This window comes from Vombatus ursinus, unplaced genomic scaffold (genome assembly GCF_900497805.2).
Source record: "Vombatus ursinus unplaced genomic scaffold, bare-nosed wombat genome assembly UNPS02015152.1, whole genome shotgun sequence".
NCBI classification, from domain to species: Eukaryota; Metazoa; Chordata; class Mammalia; order Diprotodontia; family Vombatidae; genus Vombatus; species Vombatus ursinus.
Window position 1 is genome coordinate 1,690,001 of NW_020954930.1, and position 14,507 is coordinate 1,704,507.

The following is a 14,507-nucleotide window of genomic DNA, read 5'->3' on the forward strand; positions in this document are numbered from 1 at the left end:
AGCAGGCCGCCTGTTATAGCTGGTGCAGCCCTTTTCAGAATGATGTATTTAAATGCATCACAAGGGAACTGATTGCATTGAAACACAGTGATCAAAAAACATTTTTTTTAAATCAAGGTTGTGGATTGCAGATTAAGACCCCTTGAGCTGGATGATCCCTAAGGTCCCATTTTATCTCGACATCTTTTGAGCATCTCATTTTGTGTCTGGAGACACGTTGTCCAAGGGAGAGAAAGGGCCGTACCCAAGGTTCTAGAACTCTCAAGTGATAGAGCTGGGGCCCGAGCCTCCCATCTCAGCATTTCTGCTACTGCATTATGCCTGGTCACATGTGCACATCCATGGCCTCACACAACTAGCAGTGCACATAGGCAAGAGAAGGTTTGATACAAAGCATCCCCAAAGACTCTACCTGACTTGTTAGTTTCTCCCTTTAGCCTAGTAATCACCTACAGTTCTCCCCATTAGAGCCCTTCTTTTGGGCTAAGGCCTTGTCTTCAGTTGTGCACTGGGAAGGGAGGAAGGCTCATTAGCTACTACCACAGCCTAGCTGACTCTTTTAGAACAGCTGGTCTTCCAAGAGATGGGCCTGGAGAGGATTAGAACCTGGAGGTGGGAAACTGATGGAAGTGGGGAAGGAGTCAGCACTGTGGGGTCCCAGCTAGAAAGACCTTCACCAGAAGGGACCCTGATGGAGGTGGGCAAGGAGGTGGGGTCCAACAGGAGGGCTCTGGAAATAAGGCAGGCACAGTGGGAAGAAAGCAGAAGCCTTGGTCACATGCATTGGCCATACTAATCCCCATACTCAGCCACCCCACCATATTTTCTTATTTTTGTCTACTTTTTCAAAGAAAAATCTTTGCAGACAAAGCAAGGTACTTTTTAATCCCCAGAGGAGTCCCCCTAAGAGAACCCTTAAGTGCTCTTTTCTCGGGCAAAACAACAGCCAGATCCTGGCAGATAATAAAGAGACAGAATTTCTCAATTCAGACAGAAGGCTATAGTGAGGATCATAGGATTTGGGACTCGTTTCCACTCCCTTCTATTCCCCCCCCCAATGCCCTGGTGTTCACTGTCCGATAAGAACATTCAAATCTGCACAGAGTAAAAGACTAGGATGACCTGGCTTGAAAAACTGGCAGTTTTTCCCTCTCCCCTATTATCTTTCACACAGTTAGGGGCTAAAAGTTTATCCTCACCCTTACCATCGTCGTCATCAAGCACATTTAATAAGAGCCCACAAGGGTTTCTCTGGTCTTGAGGCTCTCCAGATCACCCAGTTGCTGCATTAGCAGAATGGCTGAGTCACTGTGGTTCAGATGCCAATTTCATTTTCATTTTGATTGGCATCTTCCCAGTACAAGGACTGTTACTAAGCCCTCTGCTGATAGCCGTTTGAAATCGACCAGCGAAGGTACTCTTGAACACCACTCTTAACAATATGTGCTGAACATGATGGGGGAAAACAGAGACAGTCTCTTCAAAACAGCTTGCCAATGCTGATCAGACAAGTACTGTTGAAAATTTTATTGACCAAAATGCCCAAGCCTGTTTCCTGCCCATACCACCTATAGAAAAATGGTGCACATTTCTAATAGTGCTTTAGCATTTCAAAGGCAGCCTACCCCCCAGAAACCCTATGAGCTAGGCAGTGTGAATGTTATTTTCTCCCATTTTTCCAGATGAGGGAAACTGAGGCTTAGGGAGGAGTTAGGTGACTACACTGGGTCAGTGTACTGGTAAGCATAAGAACAGGAACGCAAACCCAGGGCTTCTGCTTCCTAGATCACTATTCCTTCCACTGCACTGCTTTAGAACCCATAGAGAATCTGATGTTGACGAATTAGCTATTAATGGGTCTAACTCAGTTTGCAATGAACCACAGAAATTGAGCTAAAAAGAGAAGTTTGAGCAATTGCTCAAATACCCAAACAACCCCCACCCTGGTCTCTGGATGTGCATTTGTGGACCCCACTCTCTTCTCTATGCTTGAGCTGAATAGCACTCAGTGTGGAAAATTCCAAGGAGAGCTGTGGGGGATGGCTCTTTTAAAATGCAGCATGTTCTATTCAAGCAGGTCTGAAAATCTAGTTTCTGAAACAACACAAAAACCCTTATAAGAAGCCCAGTTCGAACCCAGCTGGAAGTCTGCAGAGGTTACTAAAGATGTGGCACCGAATACACTTAACCAATTGAATAATAATTTCAGCTACCTTTTAGGGGAGGGTATATTAGAGTAAGTTAGTAAGGCTGGTTGCCAGGGAAACCCTTGATTGCAAAAGGACTGTCACGAAGCAGCGGACTGCACACATGCACGCCTGGTGTGGCCATAATGTTTCACTCTTCTGACACAAGGCAAGCTAGTAGGTTCAGGAAAAAAAAAAAGGATGGAACAGAAAGAAAGGGTAGAAAGCCTGGAGCACTGGAGCAGGAAGCAAGTTTCCCTCTTGTTAAAAGAAACCAAAAGGACTCAGGAATTAGCTCCAAAAGCACTCTAACAACTACTAAGCAGTATTCCTGGGCTAAGGTATGAAGACAGTGGAAAAACTTCTCCTGAAAAAATAGGGAAAGCTTGCTTGCAGGGGTTTTTGATGCCAGAGTTTCTCTGAAGCCCCAAAATACCTTAGACAAATATGGAGGTCCCCCACCCCCACCCCCAGCCACTTTCCCCAACACTTCTGACTAGAAGGAAATACCCAGTGAGTTTTCTATTTACCTCGGGTAGGAAAAATAAAGGTTAGTTTAAGTAGTGATGGGAAAATTTTGAAGTACAAATGAGAAATATTTCTCTGATTCTTGTTCTACATTATATAATTCTTTTTAAAGTATGATGCAGATGTTGAATGATTTGCTAATGTTTGTGCTTGTTCATTTAATGTAGTGTTTATTTAAAAAGTGACCAGTGGTAAACATATTATGTAACATTTTGTTCATTTCCCCCTGCTAAAGGAAAACTTAGCTCCATACCCATAAACCTAGAACCACTGCTGACCTGGTGGTGGATAGCTATATTGCAGGCATACTGTATAGGATGAAATTAACAGCTTTTAAAGAGCTAGTCTTGTAACCCCAAGCTTATATAATGACAGCAATACCATTTAAAAATAGAGCCATATTGACTAAGGTTCCTGTGTTTCACACTTGGGCAGCAACCTTGGGAGGATGTGAATCGAGTAATCAATGTAGGGACCTACTGTTGGCCTATAGAGTTCAAGCCAAGGAAAAGGCTACAAATCTATCTGGTGAATTCTCATCATTCTCAGGTGGACTTCACAATTGGCTTCTGCTGGGCAACAGACACCACTGACCCCTGGGTTTTTCATTCCCAATTGGTGTGTGGAGCTGAGAAAAAGGGGATTAAGAATGGAATCCACAGGCATGCCCATACTGATTTTCCACTATCTCTCTGTTCTCTAAGATGGAAAAAATAGGTTTTCGGGGAGGGAGGAGGAAGTATAAATAAGAGATTATTGTTAATTATAAAATCAACCAAGTGTTCTTTAAGAAGTCAAGAATCTCTTTATATCATAAGAACCAACAGTGGTCCTCGTGCTATATCAGACTCTAACCTTCCCCTGTACTTTAATTCCTCTTTCTAGGCTCTGTTAGAGGCAAAGAAAAAAAATCAGGCTCAGATTAACAAGGCCCTTATGTTGTCCCATAAATACTATGTGGTTACATTTGTATTTATATAATTCTTTACTGTTAACCAAGTGCATCACATATATTCTATCATTTAATTTTTCTAACAACCTGAGAGGAAAGTAGCACAAATTTCATTATCCCCATCGCACTGATGAGGAAATTGGGGCCCAAAGAGGATTAGTAACTTGCCATACAGTTGCCATATGATTTATGGTGATAACTCTAGCAACTATGGAGCACTTGAAGGTTTACATAATTTTTTTTTTTTTTGGTGAGACAATTGGAGTTAAGTGACTTGCCCAGAGTCACACAGCTAATGAGTGTTATGTGTCTGAGGCCGCATTTGAACTCAGGTCTTCCTGACTCCAGGGCCAGTGTTCTATCCACTGTGCCACCGAGCTGCCCCCATAAATTTTCTTATTTGATCTTCACAACCACCCTGATTTTACACATGAGGAAATGGAAGATAAGAGAGGCTATCTGACTTGCCCAGGATCACATAGCTAGTAAATGTGTGCGGCAGGATTTGAACTTGGTTCTTGCTGCCTCAAAGCCCAGCTGTCTATCCACTATGCCACCAAGAAGCTAGGAAGAAGGGATAGAGCCAGGCCTAAAGCAAGTCTTTCTTCTGCCTTGTGGACTTTGTACCGTGTTATGATGCCAGCTCCAACCCAACCACCCCTTTGTGAGACACCATTCTTATATCATATGCCCAGAAAAATAGGGTTTCACCAACCTCTAGGTGGGTTCACACCTCCACCATCCCAAAGGAATGAGATTCTGTTGTGTTTGTAAAGGTTTCTGTATAAAGGGGTTCAGGAAATTCCCTTGGGAACCCATTCTTATAATTAACGAACTTTACTGACAAAAGTCCTTCCTTCTTCATATATAATCAGAGCCCTCCTCCAATATGTCGAGGTAACAAAGGCTAGGCTCATAGAACTCAAACTCTGGGTTGTCATGCAAGGGCCAGTCTGACTAAGTGGGAGACAGGCTGGTCCCCAGAAGACCAGAGACTTGGGATGACTGTTTTTCAGACACAACTACGGCCAAGGATAATCTGCTAAATTGTAGAAGCTTGTCTGTCTTCTTCATCAGGGTGATAGGTACCCCAAGGATCCTTGTGGTTCTGAGAAATATAACTTAAGCATATTGCAGCCTAAGCTTGTCTTCTCTTGGGCTGCTTTTGTGGACAAGAGGTAAACCTTTACCCTCACCTGGAAAACGGGAGTGATAATTCAGATGGTACCTACCTCAAATGAGCAGCAAATGAGATAACATATGTGAGTACTTTGCAAACCCTCCAGTGCTATGTAAATATTGATTATTATTATTGTCATTACCCCAGCCATGGTAGATTTCTATCTCTGTCCTGGTGATTGAATGACCAAAGAGGTCATCAAAAGCCAGAATCTCTTGTCATTGCTGCTCCCACGGCTAATTAACTGGCCAGGCATTGAGTTCATAGACGGAATGAAGACTGTCAGCCGTGTTTTATGATTGTAATGTTAATTAATTATGAGTGAATAATGGACTTTTTATGGGGGTTATAGAATTTTCTTTCTTGAGAACCAGAATTAATCAGTGTTTTTCCAATTGATTTTAAATATAAATCAGGAGTGGCTTCAGTAAATTCTATAGCTTAAGTATTTAGAAAATGATCTGGGAGAAAAGGCACAATGAAGACAGGGATGCTGTAGCAATAAGACCTATGCTCAGGGCTACTTGGCTTTTTATTCTGCATACAAATCAGGACAGCCAATCAATCTGTAACCTTGGGCTAGTCACCACCTTTCTGTGCACCTCAGTTTCCACCCCTGAAAAATGAAAGGGTTTAGACTAGATGAGGAATACTTAACCTCGGGGGTATGTGAGCCTGTTTTTATTATTATTATTATTATTATCATTATTATTAAACTGTATTTCAACATTATTAGTTTACTTTGTAGTCTGATAGGTTTTTTTAAAAAAATTATTGCATGTACAAACATTTTTCTCAGAAGGGGCCCATGCAATAAAAAGGATAAGCCCCCTTGGACTAGATGAACTCTAAGGCCCCCAACACCTCTAACGATTCTCCAATGCCAGTCTATCCTGTTCTAAATATTGTCTTAGGGAAACCTTCACTTCCAATGCATCTGTCCTCCATGTCTGTGACTAGTACCAACTCTTTGCCAGCTCAGAAATGTGCCAGGTTCTGTTCTGGAGTGCAGAACTCACTCTTTCTGTTCCTGGAATCCCAGCAGTGTGACATTGACAAGGTTTCTTGAAATTGCATTTTTCTTATGGACTCCAGTGAAGTGGCATAGCTTTTGTTAATGGCCTTTCTCTAATCTGCTCATTTGTATTTCTCCCCAGACTTTCCCCAATGCTTTGGGGGCATAATTAGGTACTCTAAAGAAGGTGGCTGAGTTCAGCCAAGCCTCTTGCCACCTTGGTGCCATCCCCAGGCTCCTGACCACTTGAATTCTGAACCTGGCTCCCATTCCATGCCTCTGTCTCAGACATAAAGCCTTCTGCTGTGTGCCTGGTAATATCTATAAGCTGATGGACTTTGAGAGAAGGGAAGCAGACTGAGCAAAGGAACAAAGGGGATTTAGCCCAGAAAAAGGACAGCCTTTCGTTTTTCTGGGTGTCCTAGAAGCAGCGGATTCCTCCTTGATTGCAGAAGTGAAAGAGGTTCACTTGTCTTGTTTTTTTGTTTGTTTTTGTTTTTGTTTTTTTTGCTCATCACTTTCACGTCTGTTTGGGTGTCTGTCTCTCTTGGAGAGAAAGCTCCTGAGAGCAGGTTTCCTCAGATTCCTTTCACCTCATCTGTGACCTGCCAAAAGGGATTCACAGAAAGAGACGAGAAATCTATGGCTCGATAACTCCCATAACTCTCTGAGACAAGTTTGCAAAAACCGATTCAATACTGCCTGAGCTTCATGGGGAATTAAGAAGGTGATGGAAACCAAAGGATTTTTTTACAGAGATGTTTTCATTTTTTCATGTCTGTATCTATATCTCCAATGTACACAGTATATGTGTATGTGTGTATGCATATTTTCATGTATTTAACCAAACCGATATTAAGTCAGATGTCTATCATGTGCAATGCACTGTACTAGGCACAGGATAAGAGGCCTGCCCTGAAGGAACCTACAGTCTAGGGAATTACACTCAGCTGTCCTAGAGTGCACTTTGTTTGTTCTGACTTAGAGAAGGGAGGGAGGGAGAGGGGGAGAGAGAGAGAGAGAGAGAGAGAGAGAGAGAGAGAGGAGAGAGAGAGAGGAGAGAGGAGAGAGAGCACAAGAGAGAGAGCTCGAGCGCGCTGTGACTCATGAAGCCTTTAGGTAGCACAGCAGATAGAGGGCTGGTCTGAGAGTTGGAAAGTTCAAATTCTGCTTCAGACATTTACTAGCTGTATAGTCCTGTATCACTCAACCTTTCTTAACTTCAGTTTCCTTATCTGTAAAATAAGGATAATAATAGCTCCTACCTCATAGAGTTTTTGTCAATCAACAACTTAAGCACCCACTGTATACCAGGCACTTGTCTGATTGACGAGAAGACAAAGAAAGGCAGGAGACAGTTCCTGCCCTCAAGGAGCTCACAGTCTAATGGGGAAGACAACTTGTAAACAACTCTGTACTTAGAAAATCCAGACAGGATAAACTGGAGATAATTTCAGAGGGAAGGCACTAATATTAAAGAGGATTGGGAAGGGCTTCTTGTAGGAGGTGAGATTTTAGAAGGGACTCAAAGAAAGCAAGGGAAGCTTGGGAGGGAGTGGTGCTAAGGAGGAGAGAGCATTGCAAGCACTGGGGAGGGGACAGACAGCCAGAGGGAAATACCTGGAGTTGGGACATGGAGTATCTTGTTTGAGGAACAGCACAGAGACCAAGTGTCACTGGACTGAAGAGCACATGATGGGGGCGAAGCGGAGCATTAGGCATGAGACTATATTTGTAAATAGTTTTGCAAACCTTAAAGTTCTATGGGAATGTTAGCTATTATTATGGGATATCTGAGCCAGAAGGAACCCTAGGTGCCAATTTATTTTGTTAGTGAGAAAATGGAAGCAAACCAGGTTCAGTGATCAGTTCAAATCCCATAACTAATTGATGGCAGGGCAGGGTCTAGAAGCCAGTTGTCCTGGCTCCCCTTTCTTTGCTTTTTGGTGTTAGGTGTGGGTGTTTTCCCACTTTCTCAGTGCTGCTCTAGGTAGGTTCAAGTGTACGTGTGTAGAGACATATCGTTGCTCAGAGAAGGCCAAGAAACAGAGAGCTAGACTGTGCCTAGCCAGAGCATGCCCCAGTTCAGGAAAAGCCACAGCACCTTAGGTCAAAAAGTGACAGGGCAAGAAGGCAGTGGCAGTGGCTAGCTTGGTGTCATGCTTTGTTCCCTTTATTCAGAACCCCTCATTCAACCAAAATGTCCACCAGGGAGGAAGTGGGACAGAGCAGGAATCTATCATGGGACAGGCCCCAGTGATATTTTCTGCCCTTCTCACATACCTCAGCATCTCTCAGCTCAATGTCTTTGCCCTGGCTCTCCTCCATGCCAGCAAAGTTTTCCCTTCTCACCTCCTGGCCTCCTTCATGATTCAGATTAAATCCCATCTTCTACCTGAGGCCTTTCCTGCTCCCACCCCGCTGCTAGTACCTTCTCTCTAAGTGTTCCCCCACCCCATTTACACTGTGTGTGTATGTATTGTAACTACAAAGTTCTTTGCTTATTGTCTTCACTATTGGAATGTAAATTCCTTGAGGGCAGGGATTATGTTTTGGCCTTTCTTTGGATTCCAAGGGCTTAACATAGTGCCTGACACTTTAATAAATAAGTTTAATAAATGCATGTTGTCTAGCTGACCATTATTTTCTCCCTTCCTCAAACCCTAGTAATCCTACTCATTTTTTTCTTTGGTTCACTGTTGGGGGGATGGTGTTTAGCTGGAGTGTACTATGGGGAAGCTGTTAAAAATATACCTTAGTTGGACTGCATGGCTCTGTGCAATCTTAGAGTGAATTTCCGTGATCTTTAAAAGGGGGAAGTGTGGTACAATGTAAAGAACACTGAGATTTGGCATCAAGGGGTCTGAGTTTGATTCGTAACTCTGTTTCTTGGCAGCTATATGACCTGCCTGCCTCTGTTTCCTCATCTGTCAAATGGGGATAACCATCCCTGCAGTACCTACACCATAGGACTGTTTCAAGGATTCAGTGGGATCTTGTGTGTAAAATAATTGGTAACCATGATTATTCCAGAATGAATGAATGAGAATTTATCAAATGCTTACTATGTGCCAAGCACAATGTTAAGTGCTGGGGATACAGAGACATTGTCTTCTCAAGTGCCATATATTTCTGAGGGTGTCCATTTCCCTCATATATATCCATTAAACTCTGGTCTAGCCAGTCAACAGGCATCCTTCAAAGAACCTTTGGGGTCAGCGTGAGTGACCATGAACTTTCACTTTCATTCCTCCCATTGAGGTTCTTGGTAAGAATTTAGGGACTGGAAAAGCAGAGAGAGTTACTTAGTAAATGGATAGGGACTAGGCTTGTGATTTCATTGGTAAAGAGAATTTCTGGAAGAAGAAATTCTGTCTCCTGATGCAGGTGGCACCCTGTCAGCCTTCAAGAGTTACATGAGGGCACAGAGATAGGAAGTGACTTACTCACTTCGCTTCACATAGCCTGGATGTGTGAGAGACAAGACTTGAACCTGACTCTTTCTGCCTTCAGCCTCCATTCACTTGACTTAGTAAATGGAATTTGAAAATAAAGAGAAGAGCTAGACAGAAGTGAGGAATGTTCCAACCTGGTACAGTGAGAACAGAAGTTGATTAAACTGTCTCAAGACTGGAGTCTGCCCCTCCTGGCCGTGGGTGAGAACATTTGCCGGGATCTCAGTTTTGATGGAGAATCCTCCTCTTCCCAAGGAACTAGTCAGAATAGCGGTCTTTGCCTGAGAGTGGCTTAATCTTATTCTGGGCTTGGCACTCTGAAGGAAAGACTAACTCTTCGGAACAGGACTAACACACTCTCAGATTGGGAAGGAACCTCAAAGACCAGCCAGTCGGAGGCCTTGTCAACCCGCACCCCTTCCACAACATCTGACAAGCAGCCTTCTAGCCATTGCTCAGAAACCCCTAGGAATGGTGGGCCCCTAACCTTCTGAGCGATATTGGCAAATCTACCTCTCTGCTGCTCCTGCTTTTGCCCTCTGGAGCCAATCGGAACCCAACTGATCTCTTTTTCACATGACAGCCCTTCAGACTCTTGAACACAGCTATTCTGGCCCCCTAAAGACTTCTTTTCTGCCCTCTGAACATGCCTCTTCCTATAACTGATCCCTGTTTTGAATGATCTGAGGACCTTCACCATCTTCCTTCCATTTATTTTCCTTCTTTCCAACCACCCCTCCCCTATCCTTCCTTCCATTTTCCTTGTATTTTCCTTCTTGACATCACCCTCATATGTTCCACTTCTAATGTCTTCGCTTAGGACTCAGTTGGTGGCACAACTGGACTTTGGGACAGGATGACCTGAGTTCAAACATGACCTCAGTTACTTACTAGCTGTGTGACCCTGGGCAAGTCACTCTTTGCCTCAGTTTCCTCAACAGGATAATGGGGTTATTGGCACCTACCTCACAGGGTTGCTGTGAGAATCAAATGAGATAATATTCATAAAGTACTTAGCATAGTGTAGCACATGGTAGGTGCTATATAAATGATTATTCTCTTCCTTTCCCATCTCAATTTTACTTCTTTTCAATCACTCTTCCATTTCCTTCTGTCTTCCTTCTCTCCATCTCTGCATTTTTTCCTTTTATTTTCCTTCTTTCCAACCACTTTCCAATTCCCTTCCTTACATTTTCTTTCTCTCTACTCATGAATTTTCCCCTCTAATTTCCTTCTTTCCAACCACCTCTCCATCCCCTTTCCTTCCATTTTCTTTCTACCTCTCAATTTTTCCTTCTATTCAACAACCTCTCCCTTTCCTTCTGTCCATTTTCTTTCTCTGTAGCTCTGAATTTTCCCTATTTCCTCCTTTCCTTTTTAAAATTCTTTCCAATCAACCCCTTCCATTTTCTTCCCTCTTTGCTTCCTCTCCAATCACTGCTGTTTCTTTTCTTTACCTTCAACCCCTCTTTTTACTTCCTTCTATTTTCCTTTTCCCACCACCTCCCTTTCCTTCTTTCCTTCCCTCCCTTTCTTCCCATCTTTAAAAAGCCGAAAGAGCAAATGAGGAGGCTAACCCGCAGAAAATGGAAGGGTTCTTGCCAGAAGTCTCCCTAGATACTCAGTACTAACCAAGCCGGCAGGCTTCTCTTTGAAAAAACACCTGCCTCCCAGACACACACCCATGTTCCTTATCAAGGACATACACACATGTGGGAGTGAACTGGGCAACAGCTTCTTGTGAGAAGTACTAGAAACTGACTTTGACTGTTAATTGTTTCAGCCATGTTGGTTTAATAAGCCTGGAAAAAAAAACCCGTCCTTTGCAGTAAGGGGAATGAGCCTGGAGATGTGCAAAGCATCTGGTTTAATGCCTGCGTCAGATTTGAAAAGAGCAAGAGAAAAGGGGGCAAGAAGAGAGCTGGAAAAATGATTGGGTTCAGACAGTGATTGGGGTGGTGGATGGGACATACTTATTATTTGCATTTGCAAATCTGATTCTTCTTCACCCTGGCCCTTCTTCCTTCATAGAACATGAGGAAAAGGGAGTAAGTAAATGTGCTTAGATTGTGCATGGAAATTGAAAGAGGACAGCAAGAGACCAGGCTAGCTTCTTGTACATGGTTCCCGAAAGAGTCAGGGCAGGTTTTGTGTGTGCACTTGAGAAAGAAGGGTGGGTGGAAGCCGAGGGAGAAAGACAAATCCCTTTCTTCTGGCTAACAGAGGTGAGAGATTAGAGCTCCAGGAGCCACAAGTCAGAGATTAAAAGAAGAAAAATAAATGTGAATAGCTCTCAAAATTCTCATGTCTTACCGCTTCCTCCCCCCAATCCCTAGGCTCCTCTTGGATCTCATGTTGACCCGAAGGATGGGGAGAGGGGCAGGATTGGGGTTCAAAGGGACTGCACCATTGGGCCCCAAATGAGCAGTGCTCACAAACCACTGGGTGGCGGGCTGCACGGCCTCCACTGACCTGTGGCTCCTCTTGCCGCAGCGCCAGCGCTGCTGTTTCTGGGGCCTGTGGGGAGCCATCCCGGAGCCCTCAACCCCTCTCCTCAGTGTCCTCCTAGAGAGGGGAACTTCCTAAAGGGTCCTGGAAAGCTGAGCCCCCAAAAGTTCCCTCAGATCCCACCCCAGACCCACCTCAGCCCCCTGTGCCTGGCCATCACCGTTTCCTCCTGCAGTCTTCCTTCCAGGAAGAGGGAAGGGAAGGGAAATGGAAAATCTATATGCAACACACACGCACACAATCTGCAGAAGAGGGGCCAAGTATGGGGGTTTCTGAAACTTGGGAGGTAGAGAAGAGAAGAGAAGATAGGGACGAAGCTGGCTGGGGGAGGTAGAGGCAGGGGAGAAAAGAGGAGGAGGGAAGAGAGGAGGAAAGAAGGAAGAAGAAAGGAGAAAGATGGAAAGAAAAAGGGAGAGGGGAGGAAAAGGGAAGAATGGAGGGGGGAAAAAGAAAAATGGAGGAGAGAAGAGGAAGGGGGAAGAGAGGAAGGGAAAAGAGGCAGGAAATGGAGAAAAAGGAAAGAGGGAAGAAGAGAGGAGAAAGCAGAAAGGAAAGAAGAATATTCATTTTTTTTTAAATCACTGAACTTGTCTCTCTCTTTGGGAGAAGGAAGGAGGAAAAGAGTGAAAGGCTGGCGGACAGAAAGGCAAATGAGGGGAAAATAAAGGGAAACGGAAAGGAAGAGAGCAGAGGTGGGAAGTAGAAGGGAGATTAGAGGAGGGGAAGGGAGGAGGGAAGAGGAGGGAGGGGAAGGGAGGGAGCTGAGAAGGAAGAGGGTAGGTGAGGAAAGGAGAAGAGAGAGGGGAGGGGGGAAATGAGAGAAACAGGGGGGGGGGAGGAGAAGGGGGAGGAGTAGAGAAAGACCTGGAAACGAGAGAGAGGAAGGAAGGAGAGAGGGAGAGAGAGGAGAGATAATAGGGGAAGTAGCGGGGGATCTGGTGGTCGCACTCTTGGGGCCAGTGTCTACTGAATGGCAACGGTGCGATCGCGCCGGAGGTTAGGGAGCGGCGGCGGCGGCGGCGGCAACAGCTAGACGGCCAGGTCTTTTACCTGTGGGAGCACCTTCCAAAAGCTGCTGCTTGCCAACTTCGCCTGCGCGGAGGAGGGGGCGAGAAGTTGCCAGGACCCAACAGCGAGAGAGAGCAGCTCCCCCCTCCCACCAGCCCCTTACCGCAAAGGGCGGCGTCGGAGGCGGGGGCGGAGGCAGAGAGGAGGGGGGGCAGGAGGAGGGGGGGCAGGAGGAGGGGGGCGGGAGCACCGCTGCCCTGGACCTGTTTGGTTTGGACTTGAGCTCAGAGCGTCGTCCAGAGCGGAACGGAGCGCGCGCGCATATGGCTCTGCCTCTGTGACTGGGCTTGCTGCTGCTGCTACTGCTGCTGCTGCGTGCGTCCGTCTGTCTGCATGGTGTGTGCGCGCGCTCCTCGCGCTGTGTGTGTGTGTGCGCGTGTGTGTCCTCGAGGCCAAGGGGCCAGCGGCTCTGTCCTGCTCCTGCTCACTCGCTCGCTGGGTGCCTGGTGTGCTGGACACCCGCTGAGCGCTCTCTGCCTCTCTTTCTGCCTCTCCCTCTGTTTCTCCCTCTGTCTCTACCTCTCTTTCTGTCTCTCTGCCTCTCTCTCTGCCTCTCTCTCTGCCTCTCTTTCTCCATCTTCTCTTTTTCTCTCTCTCTCTGTCGCTCTCTCTCTTTGCCACTCTTTTATTCTCTTTCTCCTTCTCCTTCTCTCTGCTTCTGTCTCTCTCTCTGCCTCTTTCTCTTTCTCTCTTTTCCTCTCTCTGTGTCTCTCTGTGTCTCTGTCTCTCGTTCTCTTACTCGTTCTCTCTCTCGCTCCCTCTTTTTCTGTGACTCCCCCCCTCCCTGTCTCAGGCCCTCTGTGTGTTTCTCTGTGCGTCGTTGTCTCTGCGGGTCTCTGGGCGTCTCGGATTCCCTCTCCCTCCCTCCTCCCGGGGCCCGGGGGCGGCGCGCGCCTCGCCTCGCCTCCCCTCGCCCACCGCAGCTGCTGCTGCCGCCGCAGCCGTCTGTCGTTGCGTTGCGTTGCGCTGCGCTCCTGAGGAGTCCAAGCTCGTCTAGGGTGCGGGTAAGCGCAGCATGCTCGCTGCTGTTTTTTCTCTGAGCCTTCGAGTCTGAGGCGCAGGTAAAGAGCAGCAGGGCAGCCGGCAGCGGCAGCGCCAGCGCGGCGGCGGCGCTAACGCCGAGGCGGGCGGGAGTGGCGGCAGCAGCAGCAGCAGCAGGGGGGGACCGGGCGGCAGCGAGGTGCTGGGGCTAGTGGCCATGGCGGCTGCGATCGCCAGTTCCCTGATCAGGCAGAAGAGGCAAGCCCGCGAGCGCGAGAAGTCCAACGCCTGCAAGTGTGTCAGCAGCCCCAGCAAAAGCAAGGGCAGCTGCGACAAAAACAAGTTGAATGTGTTCTCCCGGGTCAAACTCTTTGGCTCCAAGAAGAGGCGGAGGAGAAGACCAGGTCTGGGCAAATTGATTTTATTCTTTTATCTTTTTTGCTTTGCGATTTTTTGTCAAAGACAGGCTCCGTTCCCCCGCCCTCACCCCCTACCCCTGGACTTTGATTCCCTGTTGGTAGCTCAGCCTTGAAAGTGGTTTTTTTGGTTTTTGGTTTTTTTGCGTTGCCAGTCGGTGCCGTGCGGTTTGTGTGTGTGTGTGTGTGTGTGTGTGTGTGTGTGTGCGTGCGTGGGA

The 14,507-nt window shown here is 46.3% G+C and overlaps 1 protein-coding gene across 1 annotated transcript in view; it reads left to right on the forward strand.

Annotated features, from left to right (window-relative positions):
- The first annotated feature begins 14,090 nt into the window (after window positions 1–14,090).
- The window catches only part of FGF13 (fibroblast growth factor 13), a 110,472-nt gene continuing 110,055 nt past the window's right edge, over window positions 14,091–14,507 (forward strand). Inside the window, exon 1 of the mRNA XM_027846404.1 lies at window positions 14,091–14,277. Within this exon, the coding sequence (XP_027702205.1) occupies window positions 14,091–14,277 (187 nt within the window). The remainder of the gene's footprint in view (window positions 14,278–14,507) is intronic.